Source organism: Drosophila obscura, unplaced genomic scaffold, assembly GCF_018151105.1.
Source record: "Drosophila obscura isolate BZ-5 IFL unplaced genomic scaffold, ASM1815110v1 contig_183, whole genome shotgun sequence".
NCBI lineage: Eukaryota > Metazoa > Arthropoda > Insecta > Diptera > Drosophilidae > Drosophila > Drosophila obscura.
This window is the reverse complement of record NW_024542771.1, coordinates 356,170-378,253: the sequence shown is the minus strand read 5'-3', so window position 1 is coordinate 378,253 and position 22,084 is coordinate 356,170. Positions and strand designations below refer to the sequence as shown.

Here is a 22,084-nt window from a genome sequence, read left to right as displayed (position 1 = left end):
CCGATACCACCCAACCATACCCAGGAAACGCTGCAACGATCTTAGAGATTTTGGCAAAGGAAACTCTGACATCGCCGAAATTTTATCCGGATCTGTGCGAATCACCCCTTCGCCGACAATGTGACCCAAATACCGCACCGATCTCATACAAAATTTGCTTTTCTCTACATTAAGAGTTAATCCCGCCGCTTTTATATGTCCTGCCACCACACTCAACACCCTCATATGCGACTCGAAACAGTCCGACACAATCAAGAGGTCATCCAAGTAGACGAACACCTCATTTCGTAGGCTTGCAGGAATGACCTTATCCATTAGCCTGGTCATGGTCTGCGACGCATTTGTGAGGCCAAACGGCATTACCCTGTATTGTAAAAGCTGTTTTATCGCGCGAACTTGGCTCTAAGGGGACTTGCCAATAGGCATCCTTAAGATCAAGGCTCGAAATAAACATCGCCTTTGGCAGACGACCTAAAATGCCGTCAATCTGTGGTAACGGGTACGCGTCCTTTTTGGTTACAGCATTGACTTTTCTACTATCCAAACACAGACGTACCTTTCCTGGCTTCTGCACTAAAACGACCGGTGAAGACCAAGCGCTATCCGACTCCTCTATTACCCCTAAACTAAGCATCCTGTCTATCTCCGCGTATAATAAACGTTCTACCGCCGGAGATACAGGGAAATGCCTCTGCTTCACAGCTTTTGCATCCCCAACATCAATTGAGTGGGACAGCAAAGTAGTCTTTCCTAAACCGGAAACGGCGAATGATGGAAACAGCTTAACGATGGCTTGCAGTTGCTCCCTCTCCCTTTCACTGAGGTTTTGCGACTCCTGAGCTATCTCTGATATTGCCATACTGGGTGGCAATAACCAAAAACTTGACCAAAAATCAATCTCTAAGTACAAGTCCTGACTCAGTGATGGGATTAAGTGAAATTCAACGTCTTTGACCAAATCCTTATACTTCACTGGAGTCCGCAGTCGACCCACTACCTCCTGCTTTCTCCCGTTAGCCGTGGATGTAGCCACCATACCCCTTTTGAAAGGAATGCGGCTTTGTATTACCCGCTCAGCTAAGTTTCCGCCTATCACGCTTATAGCGGCGCCAGTATCTAACAACCCCAGCATCGTTTGATCGAGCAGACGGACTTCCGCATATGGACGCTTATCTCGTTGCTTGTAGCGAATGCAATTGATCGCTTTTGCCGCCTGCCAAAACGCTCTCATCCTTTTTGCACTCCTTGCTGATGGTTTATTCCTGGGTTTGTCCTCTTTAGGGTACGTATGGAGCCTGGAAGAAACTATTTGTGGCCACACTAATGCTTGGCCTGTGCCTAAATCTGATTTCTCAGACACAACCTGGGGGATGGTTTTCATTTTTTTCTACTGGGAATTCGCCTCTGCACTTAATTGCTTGTGACGCTGAACACCGACCGGCTGGCGAGGCTGGGTGTTCGCTTTGCCGTTTTTTTGGCACTTGATACAGGAAGGCTTATACTTGTTAGGTGCTCCACACCCGAAACAAAACACCTTTCTCTTACTATCACAGTCATGATAGCGATGCCCCTCTTTTCGGCAATTCCAGCAAATTAATGCCATGGCTGCAATCTCCTCTTCTCCCTCAGCGTCCGAAAATTCAGAGGCATCCTCCAACTGGACTTCCTCTATCAATTCCGCGACCTGTTTCCGGAAAGGAATCGACTTCTGGTAACCATGACTGCGCTTCACGTCATCGAGAAAACCCTCTCTTCGACGACAGACCTCTCTCAAACGGCCCACCGAATCTATTTGTATATTGAGAAGCTCATGCCTGATCTCGGGTCGCAAATTTCGGCGTAACGTCTCTACTATGGCTTTTGCGGACATGGGAGTTTCCAAATCATCCATTAGCTGTATTAGGGCGTCATGGAAGGAGTCGAAATTTTCTTTCTCTTTTTGTTTCCTATCCCTAATTGTTTCCCTAATATCTAGATCCGTTCGCGTATCCCTGAATTGCTTCCTTAATGCTTGGCATAAGAGATCCCACCTCATTGTAGTGGCAGACTTATGGAACCGCCAATAAAAGTCTCTAGCTTTTCCATCAAAAAGCAGACTGGCGTTACAACACAGCACCGAAAAATTCCCTTCCAGAGTCTTATGTGTCAAAGCTTCCACTCTGTACAGAAAATTATCCACGCTTAAACCTTCTTGCGTCCCATTAAACCGCAGCTTCCAACTGTTGAGGATATGTCCAACTTTGTCGGGTCGTTGACTTAAATCCGAAACTGTACTACTTGGACGCTCATAGTGAGGATACTGCGAGGAAAACTGACTGTTAATTCCCCGTCAAACTGAATTCTGACCATCTTCCCTTCTCTCTTGTGGGGCTGGATCCGTCGTCACTCCACCTCTATCACCCTGAGAAGAGCTGCTGCCTCCCGCCTGGAATTGAGCTGCCATACTGGACTGAATGATTTCTGCCATTCTCTCTGTCAGCTGGGCTACCACTTCTTCTTGCATGGTACTAATGGCCTGTGTCCCCATGCCACTTACTATCTCTGAAGTCATCGCTGCTGTCTCCATTTGCTTGGCTTGAGCCCTCGTATTATGAGGAGTACCCTTTTCGACACATATCGCCTTACATGTGGGACAGGTGGTGTTTTTTTTTTTTTTTTTATGTATAGGAGGGAAAAGCATTGAAAGCCGATAAGTGTGGGACTTGGAGTTACCTCACCCACTAAAAACCCCCCTACTCTCCGTATGTCTCTCGCGGTACGACCGTTAAGTATTACTTCGCGAGGGGGAGATGGCATGAAAGCCGTCACTAGATCCTATCTAGGATTTGAATTTCGATTGCGTTGTCTTTCAGCGCGACGCAAGGATTGGATGATCTCTGCAGCGTAGGTGCTCACGGCATCCCAATTGTTTTGCGAGCTAAGTAGGATATCCATCAAGTCATTGACTGTGAATGGCCTCCCAATGTCTAGGCTTAGCTCTTCCCGGTCAGCAGAGAATCTTGGACAGACAAAAAATACATGTTCAGCGCCTTCTATGGTCCGTGCACAGTGCGTGCAAAACGGATCCGACTCGCATTTAAATCTGTGTAGGCAGAATTTAAAGCACCCATGTCCTGTTAAAAGCTGCGTTAGATAAAAGTTCGTCTCCCCAAAAGTTCTACTCACCCAGGGCCCTATGTCCGGGACTATGCGTCTAGTCCATATGCCGTTCGGTGTGTTACGCCATCGCTCTTGCCATCTACGTTGGGTCTCCGCCTCGCGGATGGCCTGGTCTTCGATGGTGGTTCCAGCGGCGAGAAGGTCAATTGGCGCCATGCCGGCCAATACTAGGGCCGCATCTTCGGAGACGGTGCGGTAAGCACTAAGAACTCTCAGTGCACATCTTCGATAGGCCGCTTTGTTGGTGCGGCTGTACGTTGGGAGCTCCATAGCTGGTGCCCATATTTGAGCAGCGTACATGATGATGGCTCTGACGACAGAGCAGATGAGCAGTCTGCTCCTCTGTCTTGGACCGCCGATATTGGCCATTATGCCGGATAGCACGCTTGCTGCCCTGCCGGCTTTGACTCCGGTTGCTTCCAGGTGCTGCTTGAAGCTAAGCCTGTCGTCCAGCAGGACTCCCAGGTACTTGATAGCCGGGGACGACTCGATTTCGTCTGTTCCAACGACCACTCTGGCTGTCTCTACCTTTTTCCTGGTGCTAATCAGGACCGATTCGGTTTTGTGCGCTGCTAGGCTGAGGCCGTTTTCCTGGAGCCAGCACATCACTCGTCTGGCTGTCTCGTTCGTGTTCTCCTCTACTTCTGACAGGGTTTTATGTACCGCTACTACCGCGATGTCGTCTGCGAAGCCAACGATGCTGCAGCCGGTTGGTGAGTCGGATGTGAGTAGGATGTCATCGTACATGACGTTCCACTGAAGCGGGCCGAGAACAGACCCCTGTGGAACGCCTCCTGTAACTTGCCGTCGTTTTTGTCCCGTCGACGTGTCGAACAGCAACACTCTGTTTTTAAAATACTATGATACTGACTACTATGCTCACCAGGTACTCCGATACACCAATTCTGGAGAGGGCGGCGATGATGCTTGGCCACCTTGCAGAGTTAAAGGCATTTTTTACATCTAGTGTAGTTACCAGGCAGTACTTCTTGGTGCCACCGTGCCATCTCTTCCCAGCTATGGCTTCGCGGGCTTTACCCACCACTGCTCTGATCGCGTCGGTGGTGCTTCTCCTCTTCCTAAAGCCGAATTGGAGATCGGATAGCTGTCAATTTTCCGCTTCTATCCGATTCGCGATGATTCGCTCGAACAGCTTCCCCGTTACGCTGATCATGCACAGAGGCCTGTATCCAGCCGGGTCTTCGGGGTCCTTCCCAGTCTTCGGTAGGAGCACGAGCCTCTGGAGCTTCCAGCCCGTGGGGAAGACTTGCTCCTGCAGGCATTGGTTAAACGTCTTCGCTATCGCTTCCGGGTATGTTGTGGCTATCGTCCGGACTGCTATGGCGGGTATACCGTCGGGCCCTGGCGCTTTGCCGGTCTTCATGCTCTTAGCCGCATTTAGGAGCTCTTCCGTACCGATCTGTGGGGGTGTGGGGATCTCCCGGTGTCTGGGCACGTAGGCTAGTTCCTGTTGTGTGGGGAACAGTGCATCCACGATCCTGGACAATAATTCCGGACAGGAGGGCATTACCTTGCGCGCCAGCTTGCCCATCACCTGGGCTGATTCACCAGCCGCTTCCGCTCTGGGCTCTTTGTGCTTCTTTTTTTCCGTGTTCTCTGCTGGGGTGTTTCAGCCAGCCTTGGTCTGGCTTCCGCCACGCGTTTTTCTGCGGGGCCACGCTCGGGGCGCTTGTCGGGCTTCGGCTTCTTCTCCTTCCGTGTGTCGGTGGCGTCGAGTTCCTTCCATTCCACGCGATTCCTTTCCAGGCATTTCGTGCAGATGGCGTCTACCTGCTCCTCTTCGTGCAGCTTCTCGCTTACTGCAACCTGGATGTGCTTCATTTGGGCCAATGCGTCCTTCATTCCTCGATTGATCGTCCTCACGATGGGCCTCTTTTCATTTACCAAGTAAATAAGTTCGTCCAGGATGCTTCCCAACTTGTTGAGCTGCGTCCTGCAAGAAGGTGCATTGCCCTTCGCCCTTTTTGATGGTGTCCTCCTCGGTGGGGATTCCGGGCTTGCCGATGCTCTACATCTTTTTGGAGTATCGGACTCCAGTTCGCTCGTACTTTGGTACTTTCCCACCAAAGAAACGGGAATGCTTCTTCTGTTATCACTCGTGGCCTGGGAATTTTTTTGGTCAAGATCAACCCGAGTATATCCAACTCGATGACAACTCATAAGAAGCAATGGCTAAGATTCTTGCATCAACTTTCAGTCGTGGCCAGGGTTTCGTTTATCAACGAGATTACCTCTGTTGTCCTATGCGCCCGAAAGACCATGCTTATGAAGCTTGCCTAAGAAAAAGTAGGGTATAATTGAGATTACTACACTTTTCGGAAGGCCCTTCAGACGTGGCCGGATGAGAAATCGAAACTTCTTCTTCCGTTTTCCGAATCGTCCGAAAGGCTTTTTTACTTGCTGCTGATTAAAGAAGATAATATTCAACAATGACCGCCACAGCTCTCCAAATGTTTGGGTAGCTGCTCCACAAGATCCAACGATCAATATTGGGCTCTGCCGCCTTTGCTGAATTGGACAGATTTGAAAATGGAAAAGGGATGTAATAGTATATATGGTGTCACACCTGGACAGGTGTAGCCCCACGTTGGGCGCCAATTTTTAGTTATATATATGTAAATAATTCATAAATGTAACGTCTCACCTGCCTACCCACGAACTCAAATATATGAATTATCCCAGGCTAGTTGTTGGTCAGTGAGGGGGAGCGCACGCTTGAGGTTTCCGGCTTCTGCTCGTCCGGCTTCTGCTCGTTCCGGGTGATGATCTTGCCCCCCCTTCATGCTGGTGCTACGACGAAACTAAACCGGGAGGTACTATTTATCCCTGAAGTACAAAAGAAAGCTTGAGTCTGTGCTGCGAGGAGCTTTGCCTACATCTCTGTTGTCATTGAGATGGTGTCGCCCGCCCTACCTTGGCCATTCCAAGCCGCCTTCCTTAAAGATGGAATGGCCCCTTATGCCTAGGGATGTCTACATGGGGAGAATGCTAGCTAAGACAAAATAAAAGCAAATTAAAACATTATAAAATATATTCTAAATTCTAAAGAAAAATTGAACATACTGACATACTTAAACTACAATGGTAATGAGCGGACTAAAATTGAACAAATATGAACTAATGCGAACCAATAATGATAAATATCAATAATTACGAACTAATATGAATAAATATTTAAGCGCGCAATTAACAGGCAATTAATCGAATTTTTTCCTCTTGGAAATGTGCTCTATAGCTAGCAAGAAGTGCTGCGCGTAAATCTTGATGGCAGAGGATGGGCCGGCGCATACTCAATTAAATCCGCGTGTAAATGTTCATCTGTCCAATACACAAAAATGCCGACTTAAGTGGCCAACAAAACACTGACCCTTGTCAGGAGTCCATCGAAGAAAGCGCTTTCACCGACGTACTGCTGAAACTTTAACAGGGAGAAAAGGGGAGAGAGGAAAAATACTGGGACAGATATAAAAATATTTTAACGCGCATTCCCTGACCTCTCGCTCTCATGGCTCTCTGCACAAACACTTGCCTAACTGGCTGCGACACAAACGTAACGGTTAAACTAGAATATTAATTTTCTTTTAACTTAAACATAACAAAAAAATACACGAACTAATCACAAAAAAAAAAAATAAAATTATTTTTTTGGGCATCTGATGAGCCTCGGGTGATTCGCCGCCCGGATCCACAAGGGGGTCTCTCGCGATTCACTCGTTCCCGATAGCGAAGGGTCGTCCGACGCAGCTGTCTCACTGCACGTCGACGGCACTAACTAGCCATCCGCTAAGCGCTAACTCTGCCTGCTAAAATTTTTTGCTGATCCCCTTTTCCCTTATTCCCTGCTGCTGATCGCGAGTGCGACTGATATTAAACGAACAGGCAGGCGCAAGGGAGATGCAAAAAAATGGGCTCGTCCGAGCTTTTGCGTGTGTTGACCGCCGCCTCCTAGGTGACGGAGCGGGGACTCCTCTGCTGATCTTCTCCTGGACAGCGGAAGCGATCCGCCAACTCCGTACCCAATTTAAAGGCACCTCTTCGCTGCGTCGCCTCTGCCAACGATGGCTAACGGGCGCCAAGATCTGCGATGGAGTCGGAATGCGATGGAATTAGACGTTGTCGCCTTCAAACCTTAGTTGTTTACTCTCACCAATTCAACGAAATTCTCCCCAATAATAACCCTCCTCCTTTCTGGACCTTTTCCAAACCCACTTTGCACTTTACTTGTGTGTATGCGCGTATACAAACGGGAGTTCTTCCACTCCGCACAACCGCAATGACTGGGGGACCAAAAAGAAAAGATCGAGCCAGACGCTTCCGTTCAAGCGCCAACCTCATGGACTCGGTAAGGTTAAGGGCCACTGAGTGAAAGGCCTGACATTTGTCCCTGTTACTCTCTTTCCATCCGAAAAATTCCTTGCCCTGATCATTCGCTCTGATCATCTACATGTTAGATGTAGAATATACATTATATATGTAGATGCAGATAACAGATGTAGCAAAAAAATGGTAAATGTAAATTTTTTTTTTTAATTTTAAAATTCTAAAAAATCATATGCTCAAAAATGTATATGCTGACTGAGTACGGGTATAAGTAGAGTCGCGTCCCCAGAAGCGACTCGCACGTTCCTTCTCGTTTTTTCATGGTTTTTTCAGAGGTGGTGCTTCTATTTTTCACATAACTTAAGTATCTTATATCTGGTTGCATAGGGTTTTGCAGTTCTGACACTTTGTATCTGCAGCTTAACGTCTGGAAGATATTAAGATTTTAAATTCAAATCATAATTTTTTTAAGGTATTTTTAACCGAAATTTTGACTTTAAAAACTCGGAAAAAGTATCCACTGGATAACTGAGACAGGAACACGGACATTTGCACAAACGATCTAGCAAAGGTGGAAGTCAGGTGTTACATATGAGAAAAGTGTTTATTTATAGCACTACTCAACAAAATTTAACTTTTTCTTTAGGCTGTGTACCAAAATGACTTTATCTGATAGATTTTGGGACTTAAAAATTTTTGTAGTACTTTATTTTTTTTATGGTTTAATTTTTTTTAAAGAATTTTTAAAATCTGGTATTTTTTTCATGGTTTTTTTCAGAGGTAGTGCTTCCATTTTTCACATAATTTAAGTATCTTTTATTAAACACTCATATGTAACACCTGACTTCCACCTTTGCTAGATCGTTTGTGCAAATGTCCGTGTTCCTGTCTCAGTTATCCAGTGGATACTTTGGATCCGTGTAAGGTATACATAGCTTACATGGCCTAGAATCGTATTTGGGTATACTGGTGTGTGGAAGGTCCGGCACACTGGAAGTGTTATAACTTTCATTGGTTATACTCCGTGGTCAACGCTTAGACTTGCATGTTAAACCTCAGTTGGTGATAATGCCTAGGAACTAAGTTAGTGGCTAGCTACACCAGGAAACGACAGCATCCTCCAAACGTTGTAACGAACCATGGATCCCATGGTTCGTCACAAGCAGATGACGCAGCCAACGCTACTCCCAGGTGAAGCGATAAACACCCAGCAAAAATGCAAACTCAGCACACGCCAAAAGACAGGAGACCAGCAGAATGGGCTTACGCAATAAGTACCTAAAATAATATTAAATAAATAAATATTCCTAAAAATTTATATTCCCGAAGTGCCAACGAAATTCCTTTCCCACGGTACCGGTGCACACCGATCACCTTATCTGGGACATTGGACACTTGTTGGGAGGCGATTGCTTAGGTAACCCTCGATTACCGGGCAAACCCCCCACATGCGCGAGCCAGTCAGCAGTCTCCGACTTTCCTTACCGGGAATATTGGACACTGACTGCAGGGTTAATGATTAGGTAACCTTCTGTTACCGATCAGCCCGTCTGCACGCGCAGACTATAATTCGGCATTATATATTTATGTAAGAACCCTTCCCACATGCTGGAGTAGAAATAAGATATCTGTAAGACATTCATGGGAAAATCGAAGGCCGGCCGATCTATAAAAGGCACTGCCTTGCATGAAAAAAAGGGCAGTCCACCAGCCATCGTCGGAAGCAGTCCACCAGCCATCGTAGGAGTCAGTAAAACCACCATACGCGTCGTAGAACAATAAAACATAACATAACCGGGTAGACTAATAATACGGAAGAATAAAGAAACACATTAAAATTAAAAGAACCAAAAAGTGTTGTGATTTCTATTTCAGTTGCTGGCAAAGTTCCTGGTTTTCCCGATAAAGTCCTCGTGAATTATAAATAACTTGTAATTCAGGACCCTGGACAGACTGATGCATACCTCAGCCTGAGATAGGACATTACAAGTGGCGCCCGAGCAGGGACTTTAAAGGATTTTTTCGTGGAAACTTCAAGAAAACCGAAATCAGGGAATCAAGTCCCACTGCCATCAAAAAGAAAATTGAATCAATAACAAGTCCGCGCACTTACATAATCCGGGCGCGAAAACAATCGCGAAAGTATACGCAGTGCCGATCCTAAAAGTGCCGTTAAACAGTGACTCAGTGCCAAAAATCAACAGAAATCAACATGGAACATCACGACGATGAACAACCAGAGGAAGCATACTCTGCAGGACACTTTACCAATCCAGGGGTCAGCACCGGCTGGATCCACAAACTCCGTCGGGACGAACTAGAAGTCCTCGCCGAAGAATTCGGATTCGGCAGCGAAGGGACGGTCAATGAACGCCGAAAGAAATTTGCCGCACTAGTCGCCGGGCCAAGGCCCCTAGCTGCCGAGACCCACCCAGCACCCGTACCGAGGGTCTTGTCGGCGATCGACCGACCCATGGAAGGGCACCACTACAACCACGCTGCACCAATGGCGGAACGCATCCGAAAGTGGGGAATCCAGTTTGACGGCCAAGATGACCCTCTATCATTAATCGAACTGCTCGAAGAACGCGCGCTTTCGTATGGGGTGGACACAAACCAGCTGCCGCAGGCCATGGCCGAACTTCTCACAGACCGTGCCAGCCGTTGGTTCCGCACCAGCCTCCTACAAAGTTCCTCATGGGAAAATTTCCGCCAGGAATTTTTAACGTTCTTCTTGCCACCACGGTATTTTGAACAATTGGAAGACCAGATCCGAGCCCGCAAGCAAGTGGCGGGGGAACTGTTCAAAGATTTCCTTATCGAGATACGTCTACTCATATACCACGCCGCGTACGACGCAGCCAAGGAGCTAAACAGGATCTACGACAACGCCCTCCCAGCATACCAGATGTACGTGCGCCGACACGAACTACAAAGCTTAGCACAGCTCACACTGTTGGCCACAGAGTTCGAGAGCATCCAAGAGCGGACGATTCCGACCACTTTCACACCCCCGCGGAACACTCAAAGATACGCAAGGCCGGCTTCAGAGCAGAGGAATTGCGACTCGCACCAGACGCCATTTCTGAGTCCCCATTGGGAATCGACAGACACACCAGGGAGACCGCCAGCTCAACCAAACAGTACGACGAATCCCGATATAGCACCTCGCATGATCACGACCCCCATCGCCAACCCACGCACCGCCTGTCGCCGGTGTGGTGAAGATGCGGCATACGACTGCCATAGTCCCTCGATCCTATTCTGCTGGGAATGTGGCAAACGCGGCACACGGACCGTCGATTGCTGCCGCCAGAATACGTCGGGAAACGACATGCGTCCCCAACTGACACGGGATCAGCCGGGAACGACGCCTCCTCCAACCCGCGACTAAATAACTCTCTACACGTAAGCAACGGCAGGATAGTGGCAATGGTAATCATAGGAGGATACGGAAGCCACAATCGACACCGGGGCATCCAGAAGCTTTATCAGCGCAAACCTCGGCCGACAACTAGACAACAACACCAACCTGCAAGATGCATGCGTCCGCATACGCCTGGCCGATGGCTCGGTCAGAGAGATCTCACAAGTTCTACTGGCGCACATCAAGCTGGATCAACGAGAGGTTCAAATCCCGCTCCTGGTCCTGCCAAACATGTTGGGACAAGTCATTGTCGGCATGGACTACGGCTCCACGCTGCTACAGCTACGAAACCGTCACCCCATGCCCACTGAACCTCGATACCAGAAACTTCAACAAATCGCAACGAACCCACGTCCACGACCTACCACAACGCTCACGGCACCCAATAACGCAACGCAGCACTTGACACCCAAACCAATCGCAACGAATACGAAGCAACGGCACATTACGGAGAACACGAATCCAAGGTCAACACCAGCAAACAGCAACCAAGCAATCGGGAAAACGAGTCCCACGGTCTCTACGGAGCAACTGCGTCCAAGGCCCAAAACAGGGAACACGCATCCCAAACAAACCACGAGGATCTCACACACGAGAGAAACACACTTGAACCCGGCGCTCGACACAGAAAGCCCAGGTCCAAGACAAGCAACAGAGCAAGCACGCACAGAATCCGCAACGGAAGAATTGAACACACGGACACCCTCAATGCCGACCACCAGCATCGAAAAAGGACAACGGCAGCCACCATTCGACAGCCCAGCAACACGGGAAACAGCCACGCTAACCCCACGCTGGTCGGGGCCCATAATTGAACTGATATCCACAGAACCCCTCAACGCGGGCCCGGAAACCAGGACGATAACCCCACGATACACCGACAGCCGCCCTGTTGTACCCACGGCCGACGCCACACCGATCCTCGCCAACACTACGGAGTACCTTCCGCGTACTGACATGATTCTTAGCGCCATGCAACGAGCCATGCCTAGAGCCATGTCCGAGATCTTCGTCGCCCACACAAGTCGTTGCTGCGATATCAGAGGCGTCATCGCGACTCACCTGTTCACGTACCAGTCTGGCTGTAGTATAACACGAGTACTATACCCGGCATACCAAAATATCGTACCCATGGTCGACACCACACCCATCGTCGCCCACATAAGCGACTACCAACGGAGGATCGAAACGCACAGCTCCTTCGACACAACCCTCTTACCCGAAGACCCCAGCCAGCCATTTGACTCCGAAGCCGCCGATCCAACCGAACATGAGCCCGGACCAGTCCCGGAGCCGTGGCCGCCGGACTTGGCCCCGCATACCCATGCATCCGTCGCCCAAACAAGCGATTGGTCCAACAAAAGAGACATCGTCGAGACCAGCCAGTTCATGCACCAGTCTGGAGACAATACCACCCAAGTGCTCCGCCAGAGCTACAAAACTACTCTACCCACGTCCAACGCCTCCCCGATCATCGCCCACATAAGCGATTACCACCGGAGCATCGATCCGTCAAGCACATTTGACAAAACCATCCTTCCGAAAAACCCGAATCAAACCTTTGACCCCGGAGCCACCGAACCCACCGAAGACGACCCAGAACTACCGACGGATCCTTGGCCACCCGACATAGCACAGCAGATTCGAGAATGCCTGGACAAATAACTACCAAAGAAAACTGCCGAGAAAACCATTGTCATATGGGATAATCGACCCACCAAGCACCAACTACAAAGCACCCAGAACAGCAGAAAGGCCCCAATCACAGCAGCAGTAGAAAATATAACGTTACCGACGCCACGCTAAAGTGACGAGATTAACAGCGACGAATCCGGAGACTCGGCACAAGCCAAAGGACACGATAACCCGGAAAAAGGCGAACCTCAGAACCCGCCAAGAGACGCTACAAATCTCTCCATCACCCACCAGGAAGAAAGGGGGGGGGGTGTAAGCAGATGACGCAGCCAACGCTACTCCCAGGTGAAGCGATAAACACCCAGCAAAAATGCAAACTCAGCACACGCCAAAAGACAGGAGACCAGCAGAATGGGCTTACGCAATAAGTACCTAAAATAATATTAAATAAATAAATATTCCTAACAATTTATATTCCCGAAGTGCCAACGAAATTCCTTTCCAACGGTACCGGTGCACACCGATCACCTTACCTGGGACATTGGACACTTGTTGGGAGGCGATTGCTTAGGTAACCCTCGATTACAGAGCAAACCCCCCACATGCGCGAGCCAGTCAGCAGTTTCTGACTTTCCTTACCGGGAATATGGGACACTGACTGCAGGGCTAATGATTAGGTAACCTTCTGTTACCGATCAGCCCGTCTGCACGCGCAGACTATAATTCGGCATTATATATTTATGTAAGAACCCTTCCCACATTCTGGAGTAGAAATAAGATATCTGTAAGACATTCATGGGAAAATCGAAGGCCGGCCGATCTATAAAAGGCACTGCCTTGCATGAAGAAAAAGGCAGTCAATCAGCCATCGCACGCAGGCAGTCCACCAGCCATCGTAGAAGTCAGTCAAACCACCATACGCGTCGTAGAACACTTAAACATAACATAACCGGGTAGAATAATAATACGGAAGAATGAAGAAACCCATTAAAAATTAAAAGAACCAAAAAGTGTTGTGATATCTATTTCAGTTTCTGGCAAAGTTCCTGGTTTTCCCGATAAAGTCCTCGTGAATTATAAATAACTTGTAATTCAGGACCCTGGACAGACTGATGTATACCTCAGCCTGAGATAGGACATTACAAGCTTGTTAATGCCTAGTACTCAGATCGAAAAAAACACCTCGCGAACAGAATCAGGGTTGATATTCGTATGAAACCGATAAGAAATGTTTTACGGCAAAAAATGTTTTCTAGGCTCTGTACGGAAGGCAGTACTCAGACCAACAAAATAAAAAAAATAATAATAAAAAATTAAACAAAATAATACGAATAAAAATAAAAAAACCTTAAACAAATTAAAGAATTCAAAACAGAACTAATGTACTAATTAATATTACGCTTAAATATACAAAAAATAAAATATTTACACTAATGCCTGCTAACTAAAAAAAAATCTAGTCTGTTGCCTCCCAAACATTAACTAAAATTCCACTATGATAACTATACACAGTCTAAAGGGTGCGTGCGGAGGCCCTGTTATCGGAAATGTTAGAAAACGCCCAGTCAATATGCGTATTGCAATTGGTTGTGGACGAGTCCAAACCTAACAAACACCTAAAATTCCTTTCTAAAAGGAATTCATAAATTTTCCTACAGCAACTAGAACGAGAATGCAGGCATACATTAAAATCACCTAACACTAGAGAATTGCTACCTAAAACGGAAAACGCTGAACCAAGTCCTTAAATTCTTGTTTAAACTTTGGCAACGGACAACTGGGGGTTCTGTAAATAATAATAAAGCCGACAGATTTGTACTTAAACAAAGCATACTCAAACACTGGAGATGCTAAGTTTCCGGAAACAGCATAAAATCGATTACTTTCAACAAAACTAAAGTGATCTTAAAGATCATTCCTAACAAATATTAGAATGCCTCTTTTCGGTCTAGCTCCGCTGGCTACGGACTGGCAATCTAACCGCAATGCTGTGGAATAGCCAGGAATATTATAAGCTTCATTTGAGTAAGTGGAAGCCTCAACGAAGCACAAAATAGAAGATTAAGCATTAGCTCATCAGAAGAGACATCGTTAAAATGGCAGTGAAAGTTTTCCGTATTATGGAAGAATATATTAAATTCGGACGGATTGAGTAAGCAATCGAAGTGGGTGTGAAGTAACTTAGCGGAACGTAAGCTCTCCATCTCTCTCGCGACAGGACAGTTCTGCTTGGGTTTCGGGGGAATGAAAGGCCCAACGATATAAAGTCCATTCGCACTGGTGGCCCTACTGCAAGCTACACACAATGCTTCTCTTTGCATATTGGAGGAAGTGTGGACGACAACTTTGCTGTATGTAGCTCCCTGACTCTTATGAATAGTTATAGCTTCTGCAGCTACAACGGGAAATTATTTACGGTCTATAGTAACCTGTTCGTTTTGGTGGTATTGAAAACTCTTTGTGGTTTTCTGAATTGGTGTCCATGAAGATTCGTTACTATGGCTGCGTTTCGACCGTGCGTTAACTCCTACGCTTTCTTCGAGAAAATGTATCCAAAGAAGTTCGGGTGTATTGGATGAGCTAAGATCTATCTGCATTAAAACACCAGTGGCTCCATTAGCAAGGCCGTCTGATCTACATTGACTGTCATCATATATTTAGCCGTGGCTTTGAGAACCAATGAAGTACACAAACCATGTGAATTAGAAGTTTTGAAACTCTTTACAGCCTCCAGATATCTAGTTTTAATATCTGGGGTAAGATGTTCGGCTTTGATGTAGTCTAAAGCTATTGAAGTATATTCTGCTGTCATAATCGATGATAGCTTCTCCCTATTGTACCTTTCTGTCTCTTTATTGCTATATTTAATAAATCTGGACCCAGTTTTTTAAAAGCATGGTTGGATTGATTGAGGGGTAATGAAAACATTGAGTGAAGTGTGGCACCTCCAATACCAAATGCAGCTTTTCCTGTGGGAGCACACAGAAGTACTTTTACAGTATTTGGGTCAGATCCTGGTATACGATTAAGATCCTGAGAAATGGTCTGAAAAATGGAAGATATTGTTCTACTCTTGCCGACGCCTGCGTCGCCACCTACAAACTCATAAAAAAAAAACCACTACTATCGCGGAGAGGGAAATATACTTCTACTAGGACCTCATTTTCTTTGTTCTCTTCATCATCATTTTTTTTTTTTTTTTTCACAAACCTGGATTGTCTGGACGTTGATATGCAATGACTGCACCATCAAGTGGCCCTTGCGACACCAAGCCGAAGCCTGTTACGCGCGGAACCCAGGCAGAAACGCAGCCCCTCCTCCCGCCCGACCGACCGAGGGGCGCTGCCGCATGACGCGCGAAGCGTGTTACCGAACCGATCGCAAGCATGCAGGAAAGATAGGTGTTAGACTAAAATTCGAGGAAAATTAGAGCTAAACTCAACTCAAAGGCTAAACATGCAAAGATAGCTAAGAAATAGTACTAATTACGGGAACGGTATGTTAGTATTAGTGATTTAAGAAGAGGAAGGGAATTAGTAGTGGATATTATGTGGTAGAGGGAATTGAAGTCCGAGCAAAGGACCCTAAATGGTTCGTGCAAGGAATAATTCGATCTACAAAGCGGAAGGAACAAAGGAATGAAGTTTCTAGTAGATCTAACAGGAATCGTAAAGTTTATGCGGCTCAACAAGTCAGGGCTATCTACGTCACCCTTGATCAGGTTGTGCATAAAAATCACCACAAGCATTTTTCTACGACTAACTAAGGTTGGAAGGTTTATTAAAAGCAATCTATGAGGTTAAGATGGCAGTCTCACACCTGCATCCCAGCTAAGGCCACGCAGAGCAAAAAGTAAAAAGTTTTTCTGGACTGATTCTATACGGTCCTGGTGTACTTTGTACTGGGGGCACCATACACAAGAGCCTCTAAAATCGGACGAACAAGCGAGATATAGAGAGTCTTCGTTATATAGGGGTCGTCAAATTCCTTTGACCACCTCTTTATAAATCCAAGCACGCCCATGGCCTTATTTACCATGCTTGAAATGTGTTCAGAAAACTTTAACTTTGGGTCTAGTTTAACACCAAGATCATCAACCAAGGTAATTCTCTCAAGAGAACCACCGCAGAGGCTATAAGGAGCCAATAGGGGGCTGGAGCGATGAAATGTCATTACTTTGCATTTCGAGGCATTTAGGCGTAACATATTTGCACAACACCATGATTGAAAGTTATTGAGATCGGATTGCAAGCGAGAGTGAAATGAAATGTCCTTATACTGGACACAAAGTTTAACATCATCCGCATACATGAGTACTCGAGAGTTTGTTAATACTGAAGGCAGATCATTAATAAAGAGTGTGAATAGTAGGGGGCCTAGATGGCTGCCCTGTGGTACTCCATAAGTAACCTTAACAGGTGAAGAGAAGGAGTTTTTGAAGAGGACTCCTTGAGACCTAGAACAAAGGTAGCTAGAAATCCATCTCAAAAGATTAGGCGGAAACCCTAAAAGGTCAAGTTTTTGTGCTAAAAGGGAATGGTTTACAGAATCAAATGCTTTACTAAAATCAGTGTAAATGACATCCGTCTGCAAGTTACCTTGAAAGCCTTTAATGATAAAAGAGGTAAACTTTAATAAATTTGTAGTTGTTGATCGTCGCCTTATAAATCCGTGCTGAGACGGAGATATAAGTTATTTGCAGATATGAGGCAAATGCGGAGTTAAATTTTTTTCAAACATTTAAGGAAAAGCGGATAACTTATATATACCTCTATAATTATTTGCATAAGACTTGCTACCTTTCTTATGGAGCGGAATAATAAAAGATTCCTTCCAGATGGGGGGGGGGAAGCATGAAGAGTCAATGGATAGGATGAATAGTTTAAGCAAGGGTCTACACAGAGCGTCAGCACAGTACCTGAGTACACGGCCGGGAACTCCGTCAGGACCTGAAAACACCGGCTTAACTAGTCGAAGATCGTGAAGCAGTGAGCTTTCATTTAACAAGGGGCTGAAAATGCCATTCGACCTTGGTAAACTGTATGGATACGGCTGACCAGAGTAGCTTTCATGAGAATAGGTTGTTTGGAAAAATTAGGCAAAAAGATCGGCAATTGCCTGATCATTGTTTGCTGCCATATTGAGGAATGATAGCGAGGATGGATGTGCGGACGTTCTACGCTTACTATTTACGAAGCTTTAACACTGTTTAGGGTCCTGTGAAAATCATATCCTGCATCGAGATAGTTAGTTTCTATAGCATTGAGCGTTAAGAACGGAGAAATTTGACCGAGCTATTACATAGTGAGAAAGAGAAGAGGGAGAACCAACTTTTCGAAATTTTTTATAAAGTCTTGATTTTAAGTTTTTTAGACTCTTTTGGTAAACCAAGAAAGCTTTCCAGATCTAACCGGACAAGAAAGTGGGACACAAGAATAAAAAAATGTGTCAAGTACATTGTAAAAAATTGTTGTGCCTTTCATAACGTCAGTGCACAAATACAGAGCGGACTTTCGTTAATTTCGTACCTCTTGGGATTGAGATTCACGTAATGGAGATTTGTTGGATTTGTTCGCTTGTTCGCTTGTTCTTTCTGTTCCACTATTCTGCGTGCTTTTTGCATTAATTATTCGATAGTGCAGCGTGGACCCTAGCGTCTTGCTGGTATTGTTCACTGTAACACACAAATACAAATTAACCAATTTCACAAAACACGTAACAAACACACAGAAAAATATTAGACTATATCAGGTCTAATTTATAGTTCCATTTACACTACCCGACACCATTTCCCGCTTCGAACCAAACCATCTTTTTTTATAGATTTAAATATTTTTAGTGATAATTTTTTTATTTTCAATGGCAGAACTTTTTTTTAATAATTTTTGAGAACTGCTATTTTTTTTAAAGCTTTTTCATAGGTAGCGCTTCATTTTTTCACATAACTTATCTTACATTTGGTTGTAATGAACTTTGCATTCTGAAAAGCTATAAAATGCAGCTATAAATAAAAACTAAACACTTAGTGATTTCAACTCACGGTTTGGGAAACATTAAGCTTTCAAATTCAAAAATGAGGATTTTTGTGCGTTATTTTTTACTAAAGTGGATTCTGCATTCTTTATTATACCCGTACTCAAAAAAGAGTTAAGGGGTATATTGTATTTGTGGTAAAAGTGGATGTCTGCAACGCAGATAAGGAAACGTTTCCGACCCCATATTCTTGATCAGCATCAATACCCGAGTCGATAGAGCCATGTCTGTCTGTCCGTCTGTCTGTCTGTCTCTCCGTCTGTCCGTCTCGATGAGCGCCTGGATCTAAGAGACTATAAGAAGACTATAAGCTTGAGAAACCAAATTTGGTTTCCAGGCTCATGTGATATCACACTGCTACAAGTATATTTCAAAATTTCGCCCCGCCTGCTTCCGCCCCTACAAAGGACGAAAATCTGTTGCAGGCACAATTTTAAAGATACGATAAAACTAAAAACGCAGTATCGTAGAGAATGCCATATCTACCAGATTGCCGAATCTGAATTAGATCGGATCATAATTATAGCCAGAATGAAGAAATTAATTTTCTATTGGTTCTTCCGCCGCCTCCTGACAGAGACCCGCTACCTATCTCTTTCTCGCTCGCACACTCTGCCTCGTTCAGTGCGCGAGCAACCCGTAGCGGAGGAGATGTAGAATCTAAATGGAACATCTATAAACCACATGTTAGATGTAAAATATCCTTGGTAGATGTAGATGTAGTTAACAGATGAAGCAAAAAAATGTGGTGTACAATTTTTTTTTTAATTCTAAAATTCTAAAAAATCATATGCTCAAAAATGTATATGCTGACTGAGTACGGGTATAAGTAGAGTCGCGTCCCCAGAAGCGACTCACACTTTCCCTCTCGTTTTTTGTGTATATGTGCATTAATTCGGCGTCGTTTAAGGCATTGCTGGTTAATATCTATGGAGAGACGCCGAATCTAAAATTGGTTGACCAACCCTCCGAAAATCCCATTTGTATAGCTGCATAAATTAGCTTTTCAGGATTGCAAAGTTCTTTGCAACCAGATTTAAGATACTTGAATTACATGAATAAAAAGAGCGTTACCTGTGAAAAGAGCATAAGAAACATAGTTATTTAAAATGAATTTAAAACTCCCAATCTATTAGAAAAAGTCGATTTGCTTCGAAGCGGAAAACAAAATCAGTTTTGGTGAGTAGTTTTATCAATTTTCAGACTTCAAAAATTCATTACACCCAGATAATTAATTCACGTGAAAGAAGAAGAACATCCTCTAAAAAAATATATACCAAAAAAAACAACCTTTTTTTATTAAACGAGAAGGAACGTGCGAGTCGCTTCTGGGGACGCGACTCTACTTATACCCGTACTCAGTCAGTATATACATTTTTGAGCATATGATTTTTTAGAATTTTAGAATACAAAAAAAAAAAAAATGTTACATTTTACATTTTTTTGCTACATTAAATTTTTGGCATTTTGGTAGATATGGGTATTCTCTACGATACTGCGTTTTTAGTTTCATTGTATCTTTAAAATTGTGCCTGCCAAAGATTTTAGTCCCTTGTGGCGGCGGAAGGGGGCGGTGCGAAATTTTGAAATACATTTATAGCAGTGTGATATCACATGAGCCTGGAAACCAAATTTGGTTGTCCTAGGCGCTCAACAAGACGGACAGACAGACGGACGGACAGACAGACGGACGGACAGACAGACGGACGGACAGACAGACGGACGGACAGACGGACATGGCTATATCGACTCGGCTATTGATGCTGATCAAGAATATATATAATTAATGGGGTCGGAAACGTTTCCTTCTCTGCGTTACACACATCCACTTTTACCACAAATTTAATATACCCCTTAATTCTTTTTTGTGTACGGGTATAAAAATCTCGACATGAACAAAATTTAAAAAAATTTAGAATTCCGTCTATATTTTTTTCAGAATCTCAATACATAGATGGAGTGCTATTGCTTCACAGATTATATGAGAGATACTCGGTTAGATTTTGCTAAGCGAAAAAACAAAGCCAACGCCATAGCTAACAAAAAAAAAACAACCAAGAAAAGGAAATGGACAAGGACATTTTAACCACGGTTATGGACCCAGACGACAAAGGCAAATACATAATTTTTTTTTGTTCTCTTTAATATTATTATTTTTGTATTATCTTTTATGTATAACGTGTATTAATCTTTTATGTATACTTTAATAAAACGAATTTGGAATATATATTTGCGTATGTGTGTACGTATATATGGTTCCTTTAGAATTTTTTTTTGTTTGCACCATACATTCTCAAAGAAAAGTTCTTGATGGATATCGAAGATCCTCTATGGAACAAAACTTATTTTTTTGTATGCGCTTTTCAGAGGTATTGCTCTTTTTTTTACGTAACTCAAGAGTCTTACATCTGGTTGCAAAGAACTTTGACATTCTGAAAAGCTAATTGATGCAGCTATACAAATGGGATTTTCGGAGGGATTAAAACCGTAAGCTGAAATCAGTTAGTGTTTAGTTTTTATTTATAGCTGCATTTCATAGCTTTTCAGAATGCAAAGTTCACTAGAGCCAAATGTAAGATAAGTTATGTGAAAAAATTAAGCGCTACCTCTGAAAAATCTTAAAAAAAAATAACAGTATTCAAACTTTATTCAAAAAAAAGTTCTGCGATAGAAAATAAAAAAATTATGACTAAGCATGTTTAAATCCCCAGATCTATCAAAAAATGATGGTTTGGTTTGAAGCGGGGAATTGTGTCGGGTAGTGTAAATGGAACTATAAATTAGACCTGAAATAGTCTAATATTTTTCTGTGTGTTTTTTACGTGTTTTGTGAAATTGGTTAAATTGTGTTTGTGTGTTACAGTGAACAATACCAGCAAGACGCTAGAGTTCCAGCTGCACTATCGAATAAGTAATACAACAAACATGCAGAATAGTAGAACAGAAAGAACAAGCGAAATAAACCCAGAAGATAACGAAAATATTCGTGTCTCCATTGCGAGAATCTCAATCCCAAGAGGTACGAAATGAACGAAATCAAGATATTCAATTGAAACGGAGAGAAGCGCGATGGCTCACTGTACTCTTAAAGAAAATTACCGAGAACGCCAACAATTACATCGAGCATTTACATCCGCCTCGTTTCTTCGTCTTGCATTGGAGTACGAGCCATCCGCTCACATAAGCTTTTATACTTATACTTCATAGGCGGTGAGGACAGAAAACGCTCTCCAATATTCGATAATATACTGAAACATTTTCAAAACAATTATTAGATATAGGCGATGGAGAAGTTGCTATTAATGAAAATACAGGCTGTACAAAATTGCCAATATAATTCTTGATTGACAAAATGCTCTCACTGGACGTGTATGGCCAGATGTGCAAGCACTATACTGAAATCATGCATGACTGGCAGAAATAAAAAATTTGGCAGCAAAAAATGTGGACGTCAACAATTTAAACTTGAATATAGCGCATTTCTTGCCA

The 22,084-nt window shown here is 44.4% G+C and overlaps 1 protein-coding gene across 1 annotated transcript in view; it reads left to right on the top strand.

The window, feature by feature from the left end:
- Window positions 1-20,607, top strand: part of LOC121404062 (synaptic vesicle glycoprotein 2C-like) — a 196,393-nt gene extending 175,786 nt beyond the window's left edge. The window contains exon 5 of the mRNA XM_041592650.1: window positions 20,535-20,607. Coding sequence (XP_041448584.1) covers window positions 20,535-20,549 — 15 coding nt within the window. The 3' untranslated portion in view covers window positions 20,550-20,607. The remainder of the gene's footprint in view (window positions 1-20,534) is intronic.
- Window positions 20,608-22,084: the final 1,477 nt, after the last annotated feature.